Source organism: Coloeus monedula (genome assembly GCF_965178545.1).
Source record: "Coloeus monedula genome assembly, chromosome: 15".
NCBI lineage: Eukaryota > Metazoa > Chordata > Aves > Passeriformes > Corvidae > Coloeus > Coloeus monedula.
Window position 1 is genome coordinate 16,242,146 of NC_138795.1, and position 13,065 is coordinate 16,255,210.

Consider the following 13,065-nt stretch of genomic DNA (forward strand, 5'->3'; position numbering starts at 1 on the left):
AAGTTCTCACCTTCATCAAGAGGGTAAAGGACAGTTCCCTCACGTCAGGACAGGGAGAGAGAGAGGGGCAGCAGGGTGGGAGCTGAGTGCTCTGTCACAAGTGTGACACATCCCTACTCATCAGGCATGTGTGTCCCATCCCAGAGAGATGCTGTGCCCAGAGACAACAGCAGCCAGCTCTGCTCCAGGAGGTCACCAAAGATGAAGTATTATTCCTGCAAAACCAGAACACATACTACAGCCTGCAAGGATGAACTGAGGTGCCCTCCAGGGGCCAGCAAACAGTGACAGGAATACAGGAAAGGAAGGCACTATCCTGCTGCAGGCAGTGGGTGTGGGGCAGTTGGGGGACCAGAGAGAACCACTGTGGCCACCAACCCCCAACAAAGAGAACTTCAAGGACTGTCCAGGCCAGGGAGAGTTGCTGTGGGCAGAAGAACCTTGTCCCTGAGCTACAGCATCAGACAACAGGGCGGGAATGGACCCCAGTCTCACACCCTCTGAGCAGGCTCTCCTGCCTGCCTGCAAGGGGGTCACCTACACCAGGGTCATTCCTCATGGGTGTCTCCCCAGCCTACTGCCAAATCACTCTGCTGGAAGCTCTCACCCAGATCTAGGCCAGGTCACCAGGGACAAAAGGGTGGCAGGTACCTCTGGTTTGCACTTCCCACAGCCTTGTCAGGACCATTGTCATCTTCTGACCTCTTTTCTGCACACAACATCATCCCATCAGCCCACCCAGCTCCATCCTCAAGTGCCACACCAGCTGGGATCATGCTTAGCCCATGCCACCGCCATGAGCCACAACTCAGTTCCAACCCATGATTCCAACTGGGGAACATTTCTGGGAGATCACCCTTGGCCGTGGTTGGCACTGCAGTGGTACCTTAAGGGAGTGATTGCTTGGGGTAAGACCCCGAGACAGGGAAATCAAGAAGGCCAAAAGGGATTCCCTGACACAGCCATTGCTACAACCTCGGCAAGAGCAGTGCCCTGGGTCTCCAAGGCAGCATCTCCTGTCCTCCTCCAACCCACTGCATCTCCTGTTTTCTCATTTCCCTAATATGAACTCTCCCCTCTCCAAAGAGCTTCAGTGCTGTTTGCTGTGACTTCCATACAAAACTTGTCTCCAAATCCTCCAGCACAGAGGTGACCTCCCCCTACCTGATGACATCTGAGCCTTCTCTGCCTGGAGTCGTATAAATTATTTTCATTCAAGATGCAAATCATCTGCTCCCCTCTAGGACCCATCTTCTGGGAAAATATATTTTTTTCCATCCTCCAGACTGGCCTGGGTCTTATCCAGGGTGGAGCTGGACCATGGGGATTCAACAAGAGCAGCTTTTACTGGCCCTTCAGCCCACGCTTTGCAGCACACAGCCCAGCCCCAAACCGCTGCAGCCGAACTCCGGGAGCACGGTCATTCAGCAGAGAAAGAGCAGCTTGGTGATTCATCTTCCTTTTGATCTCTAGCCTACCCTTGCAGACTCAGTACTCTGTCCCCAAAATTTTGGGCAGGTGGCGTACCCCTCCACCTCCCCCCCGGGCAGAGACAGTAAGTGCTGAGAGGTGCTGGCTCCTTCAGGAGTTCGATTGCTGCACACCCAATTCAGTAGGCAAGCAGACGCCTGGCTGCCAAAGTTTCCAGGGAGATGAGCTTCCTCCAGAGCCTCCCCTCGCCGCCCGCATCCGCCGAGCCCCCGCCGAGGACAGGCGTCCTCTGCCATCTGCACCGGACAGAGCAGCTCACAGCGCAGAGAACACCTCACCGGGGAGCGGGGCAGAGCCTTCGCCTTCAAGCGGCACCGTTTGGGCCTGACAGGGCGGTCCCGCACTTGGGGAGGGGGTGAACTCGCATCCTGGCAGCCTGCCCTGAGCAGCAGAGAGCGGCAGGATGCGCTGACAGCTCCGCTGAGCCCAGCCCGGCCCCCACCAGCACGGGCAGCACTGACCACGCTGCGCACAGGGCACGGAGCGGGCACGGGAGCCCCGACAGGAGCTGCCAGACAGCCCCGGCGCCTCCCGGCTCAGCGGAGGCACTTCCTCACCTCCCAGCACTTTGTCGCTCAGGCTCCTCTGCAGTGAGAATTCCTCAGACGACCAGAGTCGCCCACGGGCTCGCAGCCTCCCAAACCTGCTGCCCACCACGGATCAGTCTCCTGGAGCTCCTCCTGGCCCAGCGCGCCACTCATCTCTGTCTTTCTCCCTGCATCTGCACCGTCACCTGCCCTGGGCTAGCACAGCTGACCTGGGGAAGCCCAGGTGTCATGCCAGGGCCGGCACAGCTATCTTTTACACTCAGCAGCGTCACGCATTGACTGAGGAGGGGAATGGAGATGAGGCGACTTCAGCAGCAGCATCCCGTGTCCCAAACCTGGCAAAGCAGCAGCCGCTCTGCGTGGGAGCCGTGTCACATGTGCATGGGAACTGGCCACCCCCTCCAGTCTGCTGGGAGAGGCACCCTCAGCCCAGCAGCACGGTACCAAAACCCATCCCTTGCGGCACTTCGCAGCAGATTTTGGGGTGAACCAAGTGCTTGAAGGCTCAAGGCCCTGGTGCCCATGGTGCATCTCGCCTCACGCAGCCTAAATGAAGCAGGGAGCTCAGCTGCAGCAGAGCATGGCTCCCTTTTCGCCTGGTGATGCAGTTTATTGCTTCTGTGCTCCCAAGCATGCACCAGCTTCTGATCCAGATCCAAACCCAAGTCAAGGTGTCGCCTGTGATTTAGAAAGGGCATTCTGCCTCAGGGCCCATATCTAAGGGCTGTCAGCTGGCAGAGCACAAAGAACCACAAAGCAGCAGCTGGGGCCAGGGGCTGGGCATGGAGCAGCCCTAGATAGAGAAATCAGCACTGCTGGGATCACTCAGAAGCTGTTTTAGTCTTGTCTTACTCATGGAGATCCTTGGGGAGATGCTTTATTTAGTCAAATGTTTCTGAAAGGGGAACTGAGAAACTAGCCAGACTTTGCTCCACGCATGGCACATGCCTGGGAGGGGGAAACTCCGTTGTGTCAGGCACCACTGGAGTCACTTGGACCTGCAGCTTCGGCCGAGCAAAGTTCCAGTTGCCAGTTGCTGGATGGCTGGTTTAGGAGACAAGGAGCTGACCTGGCCACAAGGACCCAGCCACCCCAGGTCCACTCCAGACCGAATCCTGTATGAGGGGATTTGAGAGAGCACCCAGAAATGTGCCACCCTTGCGAGGGGTCAAAGCTGTCTGCAGCACAGTGACCATTCCCCACCTGCAGGAACTCAAGGCAAGAAGGAAGCAAGTTTTTGCTCTTCTGCAAATCCAAGGAAGTGTGATTTTCTGAAGGTGGTGAGAAATAGTTTCAGACAGCTCTAATTAGCAAGGTGGTGTGTGAGAAAATCCAGCTTTACTGCTCCGTGCTCCACAGCTGTCCTGGGAGGAAGGCAGAGTACCATCACCAGCAGCTGGAGCCCACCCACACCCCTCCCCTGTGCCTGCCTGGCTTGCAGTGAGTCCAATGATCTGCAGGATAGTGAAGAGGGATATTTTTGCATGAGCTGCTGGTCCAAAGTTGCCAGTGCTATTTCAGGCAGCAACACCTACACTGTAATCCAGAGGGCTGTATTTTCCAGCGGGCACTTCAAAATCCGGCCTCCCTCCTCCTGTCACAGGCCAGCTCTAAGCAACCTCGCTCCAGGATAAACAGCTCCCAGCATTATGTGGCCACAGAGGCAAACACCACAGCCCCAGCACACTCCTGATTCCCACTGGGACCAAGACACCTTCGGACTGGAAAAAAAATAAATACCCCATCTGCAAAAAGTGCCATCTACAACAACAGGTCCTCTGCCTGCAAATCCTCCCAGGGATCTGCCACCACCAGATTACCTGCCCCAGCTAAGCTAGCTAATCCTACAGGCGAGTCGCAGACCTCGTCCTGGAGCTCAGCAGCTTTTTCGGTGAGGTGCTTCAGGAGATGTACAGGCTCTAATTAAAGCTACTTTGCAACTCGCTGCATATGGAGGCAGGAAGACATTTGTTCCTCTGTGAAAGCAGGAATCAGAGCCTGGACAGGTTAAATCCCCACTCTTCTGTGTACAAAATACCTGCACATAAATCCTTCACACAGAAAGAGGGGACTCATACAGAGTGGGAAGCAGATGCTGACATGAGCTACCCCTAAAGACCAGGAGGATGAGGACCACAACCCCCGTTCTGGATTCAGATCAGGAGTTGTTCCAGTGGGGATAATGCCACCAGCTCCTTCACCAGTGAGAGCCAGCACTGTGTCTTGCACCTATTTTCTCCTCCTTGATCTGTGTGTGTAGGCACAAAGGAGACATGAGACCAACCAAAATTAAGGAGCTAGAAGATGCAAAGAAAAGAGACAGGAGAAGAAGCAATAACAGGAATCGTTATATAACAGTATGAAAAAAAACAATAATACTCCCAGTGCAGAAGAGGTTTTAAGATGGACAAGTAGGTGGTGAGACCTGCAGGATGCTGGGCCCCAGTTCCAGCTGCTCCCTGTGCACCAGGGAGATGAAAACCCATGGCTGGGCAGAGCTGCAGAGGCTGTGCCCCTCTGCGGTTTGCAGGTGGGGAAGTTCCAGCCTTCAGAGCCTGCCCAGCAGTGAGATGGCCAAAGTGAGACTCCCCCTCCCTGGATCTCTGCTCAGGGGGTACCCATGAAGCAGCCCACCTCGACCCCACACACACCAGCCACGCAGACCAGCATTCCTGTTCTCTCCCCCACACCCCATGCCATCCTTCTCTCACCTCAGTCCTCCTGGCTCTGCTCAGAGAGGGTCTGGGTCCCATGCAGAGTCTCAGCACTCGCTTTCACTCCTCTGAGCGAGCTGTGCAAACAGCAGAGACGGCTCCTTGGAGAGAGACATGGATGCTCCCATCACAGGTCTAATCCTGCATCGCATCCCGGACCTCGGCAAGCAGCAAGAGCAGGAGACACACGGCATCTTAGCCGGTGAGAAGGGGATGAATCACTGGAAAACAGACCCAGGCACAGAGCCAGAGCAGGGAGAAGATGGTCCTGTGAGGCCTCCATCTTTGGGAGTGGGGGGATTGGAGTGAGCACAGCCACAAGATCCTCCCTTCCTGCTCAGAAGCAACCCCAGCATCTGTCCCCCAGCTCGGTAACATCCCTCACAGCTGCAGCCCAGCTGTCCCTCAGAGTGCAGCTTGTGCCTGGACATTCACCCCCTGCCAGCTCTGGAGTTCTCACTGCCCTCATCAGCAGCAAGAATGGGAAATACCCCTGCACCCCTTCAGATTTTCCCTCCCAGCACAAACCACATAGCTTGAAGGCAAACTGTGGCCTGGTTTCCCAGTTCACACACCTTTCCAGCAGTTCAGGTGCTACAAATCAGAAAATCCTGCCAGGAAAGTCACCTTCAGAAGTAACCTCCTGGCTGAACCAAGAGCATGAGGTGCTCAGAGAACCACCAGTTCAGCAAGCTGAGGCTCCCATTTCATCTTCATCACCAAACCAAACCACAGCTCTGACAGTTCCCAACCACCAGATTTTATTTTTCCTTTGGAATCTGCCATCGAGCTCTGCTGAGACAAGGCTCCCACTAACCTGCAGCATCCCTCAGCCAGGGAGCCGAATCAACCCATCAGAGCCACACAGAAACAAAAGCATCAGCTCCAAGAAGGTGTCACGACAGAATGACAACTCTTAACTTGTTGTTACATCAGCCCACACATTAACGCTTTGGGCCTGAGCCAGGATGCCACGGAGCAGCCTCCGTTCCCCTTAAAGTCAAACCCTGCTGCTCAGAGATGCACAAGTTCAGAATCCTTTTTGATAAAAAAAAAAATTTAAGTAATAATAAAAGCCACGTACCTTTTGCTGTGTTTTCCCCCGACAATGAGACCACAGTCCTGAGAAATTCCCCCATTTACTTTCCTCTTGTCTGTACCACAGCTCTTTTGCTAACTCCTCTCTGTCCACGATGGCCCACATACAGATGCACATGAAATTAGTGCCTCCCAAATTAGTTTTCTCGCATGCAGTCCTAGCCCATTTTCCTCAACAACATTTTATGATATGCAAGGTTCCACCTTTCTCCCAGGAAACGCAAGCTTCTAAATTTATCTCTTGGACAACTAAAAAAAGAGGCAGGTCTACCTTTCACAATGCGGGGTCAGCAGTCCCGAATGGCAGAGTATCTGCCCCAGAAACACCCAATTAATAACACAACAACAACCACCACAGAGCAGTACGCATATGGTCATTACAGAGCTAAGTATAACTTGACAAAGTACCTTGCTTTTAATGAGGCAAAAGGCCAATTAACCTGACGAGGATGCTGTGTACCGACATTGAGTGGGGAGCCTGGATTCCCTGGAGATACACCCTGTATATCCTTGTAACACACCAAACATGAGGGATTCGTACCATTTCTGAGAGCACGGCATGGCTCTCAGAGCTCTCCGGGTTAACACCAGCCTTCCCCAGATTTTGTGACACAGTATCCAGCATTCAGGCTGGATGAAGGGCCAGCCGTGCATTTTTGTCAGCTCAGATCCAAACCCTGGGAAAATGCAGGCATTGTCCTCGCCCGGTCCCCACCGCCCAGCCCTTCGCAGGTGTTCACCTGCCAGAGGACAGCAAGGAAAATCCAGGAACAAAAGCAGGGACTCTCCGGCGGGCGCTTCCCGTTGAAGTCATTTCATAACCGCGTTTCCAGAGGTGCTGGAAGAACAGCACAAGCCACCGCACGAGAGCCGTGATCGGAGACACCGAAATGCGCGGAACGAACAAAAGAAAAACCAACTTCCCCCCGCGAGGCCGTTATTTTGGAAGAGGCAAAACTTCCCGGCTCTTAGGGCACCCCTGGAGCTCTGCCCCTGTCCCAGCCCCGCATCCCGGGCCCGGCCCCCTCTGCAGCAGGCAAAGCGCCCGGGGCGGGGGTCGCGGCCGGAGACACCGGGACCCCCGCAGGCCGGCAGCTCTCCCGGCCAGGGCTGCCACGGCCGAGGCCCCGGAGGGGAGCGGCACCGGGGCGCTGGGACCGCGCTGACACCGGGGGCTCCCGCGCGGCACCGCCGAGAGCCGGGAGGCCGCGGGCTGCGGGCGCTCCCCGCACCGGGCTCGGGGCTGCGCTGCTGGCGCGGCGCCGGGCCGGGGCTGCGGGACCTTGAGCCGGGCGAGCGAGGAGCCCCGGGGCCGGGGGATGGGGGGAGCGCGGCTGCGGCGGCCGGGCCGCGCGGAGCGCATCGTATCTCATCGCACCGCACCGCAGCGCATCGCATCTCATCTCATCTCATCTCATCTCATCTCATCTCATCTCATCACAGCGCATCTCCCCCGGTGCAGGCGCGGCTCCCGGGGCCCACCGGGGGTGAAGTGGGGGGACGATCGCCGGGCACCTGTCTCCCCCAGGTCCGAGGAGTACGGACCTGTCGGCCCGCGGCTGCCCGGGACGCGGGCCAGGGCTCCCCGCCGCCTCTCCGCCATCGCCCCCCGCCGCCGCTCCGCCATCGCCCCCCGCCGCCCCCCGCCGCCGCGGCGCGGCCCGTACCGCAGTCGGCGCAGAGGATCCGCGCCACGTCCCGCTTGAGGTTCTTGCCGCTGGTGTCGAGCGGAGCGAAGGCGGTGCGGAAGACGAGCGGCTCCTCGGTGGGCTCGAGGAAGAAGATGTAGCGGTGGTTGCGCTTCACTTTGAAGCAGGGCGCCTTGGAGCCCACGCTGATGAGCTGCTCCCGCTGCAGCCCCCCGCTGTTGAGGGGCCACAGGTCGAGCACCTTGACCAGGACCCCCCCGGCGGGCCCGGCGCCGCGGCTGTCATTGCCGCCGGCGGGGGGGCCCACGGACTGCACCTTGCCCTCCAGCACCACCGCCGCCGTGTACGCCTGGTCCTGCACCGACTTGAGGCTGGGCGAGTAGCAGGCGAGGGAGACGCCGAAGAGCAGCATGGAGAAGCCGGGCGCCGGGTCGCGCCTCATGCCGCCGGCTGCCGCTCGCTGCCCGCCGGCCCTGCGGCGGCGGCCGGGCTGCGGGGCCGGGCTGCGGGGCTGCGGCGCGGCGGGCGCGGCGGGGCGGAGCGGAGCGGCGCGACGCGGGGCGGCACGGCACGGCACGGCACGGCACGGCGCGGGGCGGCACGGCACCGGCACGGAGCGGCACGGCAGGGCACGCCACCGGCACGGCCTGGCGCGGCGCGGCACCGGCACAGGCACTGGCGCGGCGCGGCGCGGGGAGGAGGCGGGATGCTCCCTGAGCTGCCCCTGCCCACGGGATGCTGACCCCCGCGTCCCCCCGGAAAGGTGATTCCCTGCCCGGGGACTCCCCCCCCCCCCCGGGGATGCCCGCTGCGGCGGGGATCCCCGCGTCCCTGGGGGTCCTCGGGGATGGAGGCAGACCGCGTTGCCTCCATCTGGCCATGGAGCCAGCCCCTCGGCAGGCCCCCAGGCGTTCGCAGAACCCCCCTTTTCCCCGCAGAGGCAACCAAAGACGCGCTCATTTGGGGGCGGCTGCAGGTGACACGGGGGTTCCGCGATGCGCAGGGCCCGGGAGCCGGGGATTCCTCTTTGCCCGATGGTTTTATGGAGCTGGGAGATTTGTGCCCGAGATTCCCTGCACACCTGAAGGAAAGGCATTAACACAGAGATAAACGGAGCACGCAGTGGCCGGGGAGACAAAGCCGCCTTTCATGCCCTGTTCCTGCTGCCTCTCGTTAATAAACAAATGCTTTTCCCTGCAGTGGTTTCCAGGAGGAGTCGCTTTAAGCTCCGAAAGGTGCTTGTTTGGGTTTATTTTCAAGGCTGATCCTGAAGCATCTGCACCCCCAAACCCTCGCTGCCCAGACAGTGCGGAAGGGAGCTGAGATGCTCAATGAGCAGCAGCAGAGGATTTTGTGGTTGTTGTTGCACTGGATTCTGCATTGAAGGGGAGCGGCCATAGTCCCATCCCGCGGAGGTGACCTGGAGGCAGGAGGGCTGGGCTCAGCCTGCTCCCAGGCGATGGCTCTGGGCACAGACTGCAATGGCCCCAGGGCCTTTAGAGCCCCAAGGAAACCCCTCAGCAAACCTCAAGAGATGCCAAGAGCTGGGTCTTTGAGCCCACCAGTGAGAGCAAAGGAGCACAGATGGCAGGATGGGGATTTGCTTTCCATTTAACATAGCACAGCCAGAACCATCAGGAAAAATGGGAAGGGAGCAGAGCCGCTGTGCCCAGCCCAGGCACAGGGCACAGCCTCTCCTCGTGTTTCCCCGGCTCGGGGTGGGAGCCAGCGTTATCCCATCGCACAGCCCCAGCGCACGCACCCAGGGCTCTGCAGCCATGGGCGGCCGTGGCTCCGTGCTGCCGGCCAGGACCGCTGCTCTTCCCCTCTCTGGGAATGCCGGCAGCTCTCCGAGCAGCGTGGCCATCGCAGGGCCGTGGGGCACCGGGAGCCTCGCGCTGTGCACACAGCTCGGGGGCTCGGGGACCATTTACTTCTTGTACATGTTTCCTCTTGCTAACCGTGATTTTCTGTGGCTTTTTGGTCTCAGATGTTTCTGAAGGCTTTCTCTTTTCCCCTGATCGGTGACCATACAGAACTGCAGAGGAATGCAGGTGGAGGTAGAAGGGACCAGAAGTGCTTCCCACGGCAGAGGGGAGAAGAGTATTTTACATTCAGGAAGCTGCTTGGAGGAGCACGGAAACCACCTGACTTCTCTCTTCTTTTGACATAAATCTCTGAGGAATTTCCCCTTTCCCTATCATTTTGCTCAGACAGCAGCTGAGGTTCTTCCTGAGAAGGAAGGAGATATCGGATAGCATAACTTGAGCTGGAGCTCGCCTGCTCTACCCTGCCCCTCACCAGAAAGGGCAGTTTCGTGCCCAGGCAGCCGAGTCGCTAATCCTTGTCTGTTTTTGCAGGCTGAAATCCCACTGGGACCACAGTGGTTCTCCCGCTGAGAAATTCAGTGCAAGATACCTGTAAGGCCTCTGGGGCAATTTTGAAAAGTGAGTTTTCTTTGTCTCTGGGGCATTTTGGAGTCCAGAACACTTAGCCTCAAAAAAGGGCACTGGTCACATCTCCTTTTAGCAGTGTTTTTCCTGCTGCTCAGCCTAACTCTTGTGAAATCAACTGTTTTTCATCACTTGAGACACTTGCTCTTCTCTTATCATTTCAAAAATGGTTTAGGACTAAATCCCTATCCCCATTTTTTGCTGTTTTTCCCATATAAATGTAAAATCACTGTTTTCTATAGGTCCTTGGGCATTTTGACATATGAAATAAAAAGGCAAGGCCCTTGGTGCAGTCACCAGACCAAACTGAACACTGGCTTTGAGAGAATGAAGCCAGAATAACATATTTTAAAAACATTTTCCTTCAATTGAGGATAAATATTGGCAGGGAACCCAGGAGGTCTGTGGTCTGTTTCAATTTATCCAAAGCCCATCTCTCCCCTAACTCCCTGCTGTGAAAACCCATCATATTCGCCATCCTGGCAGAGAGATGGAGAATCTGAGCTCAGCCTGGATTCCACCCTGTCCGCAGGACCCCAGAGCTCAGCAGCACCATCAGAGGTTTTCATTCCTCAGGTAAATGCTGTGGGGGCTGGTTTTTCTTTTACCTCCTTTAATTTTGTTCCTGCAGTTTCTCAGAGATGCCTGAAAACAAAGCACCTCTCAGGTCTCTCTTCCTCTCTGCCAAGGGAGCTCCTGGCACGGAGCCCTGCCTAGTGCAGATGCCACACAGGGCAGTGTCCCAGTGTCCCTTGCTTCTTCAGGGAGCCCTGCAGCTCTTCTGCAAGGACAGATGTTGACTGCCCTTCTTCAGCATCCTCCACAGGCTGCAGCTCCTCAGCCTCCTCCATGTCAGTTGAAGACGCGCTCCTGAAAATCCAGCGTGGGGCTTTTGGTATAAGGAGGAACACAGCACAGAGCCACAGAACATGCTGGGACCCACAAGGATCATCGAGTTCAATGGCTGGCCCTGCACAGGACACCCCAACAATCCCACCCTGTGCCTGGGAGTGTTGTCCAAATGCTCCTGGAGCTCTGACAGCCTTGGGGCTGTGACCATTCCCTGGGGAGCCTGGTCAGTGTCCAGCACCCTCTGGGGGAAGAACCTTTTCCTAAATCCAGCTGTTCCCCAGTGTTATCCAGCATGGGGCTGTGCTAAGCTCTTCCCCCTTTCAGGCAAGCCTCAGAACGGTGCATGCATTGCAAGGGTGTCCCCCCACCTCCCACAGCCCTTCCCAGCACCAGCTCTATCCTGGTTTCCTGCAGGGACCCTGAAGCCCTGCTGGTGTGAAGACAGCAAATACAGGAGACACCACCCCATACCCCAGCCAAGGGAATATTGCTTTCTCTCCCTATGGGACACTCCTTCCCTGCAAGAATCAGGAGTTTCACAAAAGCCCCACAAATGCCAACAAATCCACTGCAGACATTTTTTCCCACCTCCGTGTCTTCTCTGCAAGGATTTGGCTTGTTCAGTTTGGGGATGGCCATGGGAGCATCAGTGCCTGCCAGTGGGGCAGGAGCCAGCTCTTCACCAGGACACACCAGACTCCTGGCACCAGGGGGACACCACCACAGCCTCAGGTGAAATGAGAAAAGCAGGTGATAAATGATGAACACAGGAATTATACGGAAAAAGCAAAGCCCAGCGCTCAGTCTGAGACTCCAGCCTAGATAATGACTAACCACAAAATCACAGAATGTCTTGGGTTAGAAGAGACCTTAAAGATCATCTAATTCTCCACCCCTGTCATAGGCAAGGACACCTTCCACTACACCAGGCTGCCCAGAAGACCATGGTCAAACAAGCCATATCTGTCAGTTCCTCCAGGTAGTGAAGAATCAGAATAGAGAGTGACCTCCAAAATCTCCTATTCCACTTGCCTTGCCACTTGTCCCAGGCTCCAATGAGCAGCAAAGGAAACCAAAACCCTTCGCAGAAGTCCTCCAGCAGCAAAGCAGCCACGAGCCCAGCGGCCTGTCAGCTTCCCCCTGTCCAGCAGTGCTGCCACATCTCCTGCCTGTCAATGTCAACCTCCAGACCCGGGGAGGGCAGAACTGAGGGGTGCAGCTGTAGGCACCAGTGCTGTCTCTCCCAGAAATGGACCATCCTGGCACAGAGGCCTGATCCAGCTACCCATCCTTCCCCGAGCTGGGAGAGCAGCAACCCACTGCCATTCCATGAGATGTTCAACAGTCCAAAGAAAAGCTGAGAACATTTGCTGTAGGGAGAAATAGCAGTACTTTATTATGATGAAACCCACCCCAAAAAACCTTTTATCTCCTTAGCACATGGTGATCAAAGGGAAAAAAAATCAAGAGCAAGTGGTTTCCTTCACCTGAGAGAAAAGCTGTTAGGGTTCCCTCCAGCCCCATTGTGACACATTCACCTAGGCACTAGGAAGGGAAAAAAGCTACTCATCCTTCAAGGAAATGTGTGCCTGTTTTATTTGCTGCCCTCCCTGAGAAACTCATTCACTCCTTGTCCACCCACACGAACAGGAATGATGAATGAAAAACAAACCATAAACAATTCAGCCTTCCCTTTTTCCTCCCAGCCTTCCAATCAGATGTTCCAGCCCGTGCCTTAGCACCCAGATTTTGCCCGTTGATCATTCCAATCGCGTGCCTTGGCTCGCTGTGCCGCTCACACGCTCCGTTCCTTGGATACAGACAGCTGCATCCAACACATTTGTCAGCAGCTCCAGCTCTGGGAGGGCTTCACACCACTCAGGGTGGAGGAGATGGGAGCCTCTGCAGGGCACTGCTGCCCAGAGCCAGAGGATTCCTGCAGTGGGACTGGCAGAGGCGGACACTGGCAGGGAGCTGACGATCAGCGAGGCAGCACTTCTTGTCCCCAGAAGGACAGTGGTGCCCAGGCACTGAGATGTGTCACCAGAAAGGTGAACACATGGGTGCAAAACGGCACCAGGGGGAGAAAATGCTCCCCTCAGGATGGTGTATCCCAGTCTCCAGCCCAGCAGTGAGAGACCCTTCCATCCCAGAGATTCTCCCTGGACTGCCTTTCGCTGCCAGCCGCTCTGATGTTTCTCTCTCTCTCTCTCCCTTCTCTCCACACAACCTCCTTACACCCCCCTGTGTATTAAATAAC

General features: G+C 56.8%; 1 protein-coding gene across 1 annotated transcript in view; it reads right to left on the reverse strand.

The window, feature by feature from the left end:
- Window positions 1-7,942, reverse strand: part of NRG2 (neuregulin 2) — a gene marked incomplete at both ends in the record, with an annotated part of 154,229 nt that extends 146,287 nt beyond the window's left edge. Inside the window, one exon of the mRNA XM_082291141.1 lies at window positions 7,519-7,942. Within this exon, the coding sequence (XP_082147267.1) occupies window positions 7,519-7,942 (424 nt within the window). The remainder of the gene's footprint in view (window positions 1-7,518) is intronic.
- Between the last annotated feature and the right edge of the window lie 5,123 nt (window positions 7,943-13,065).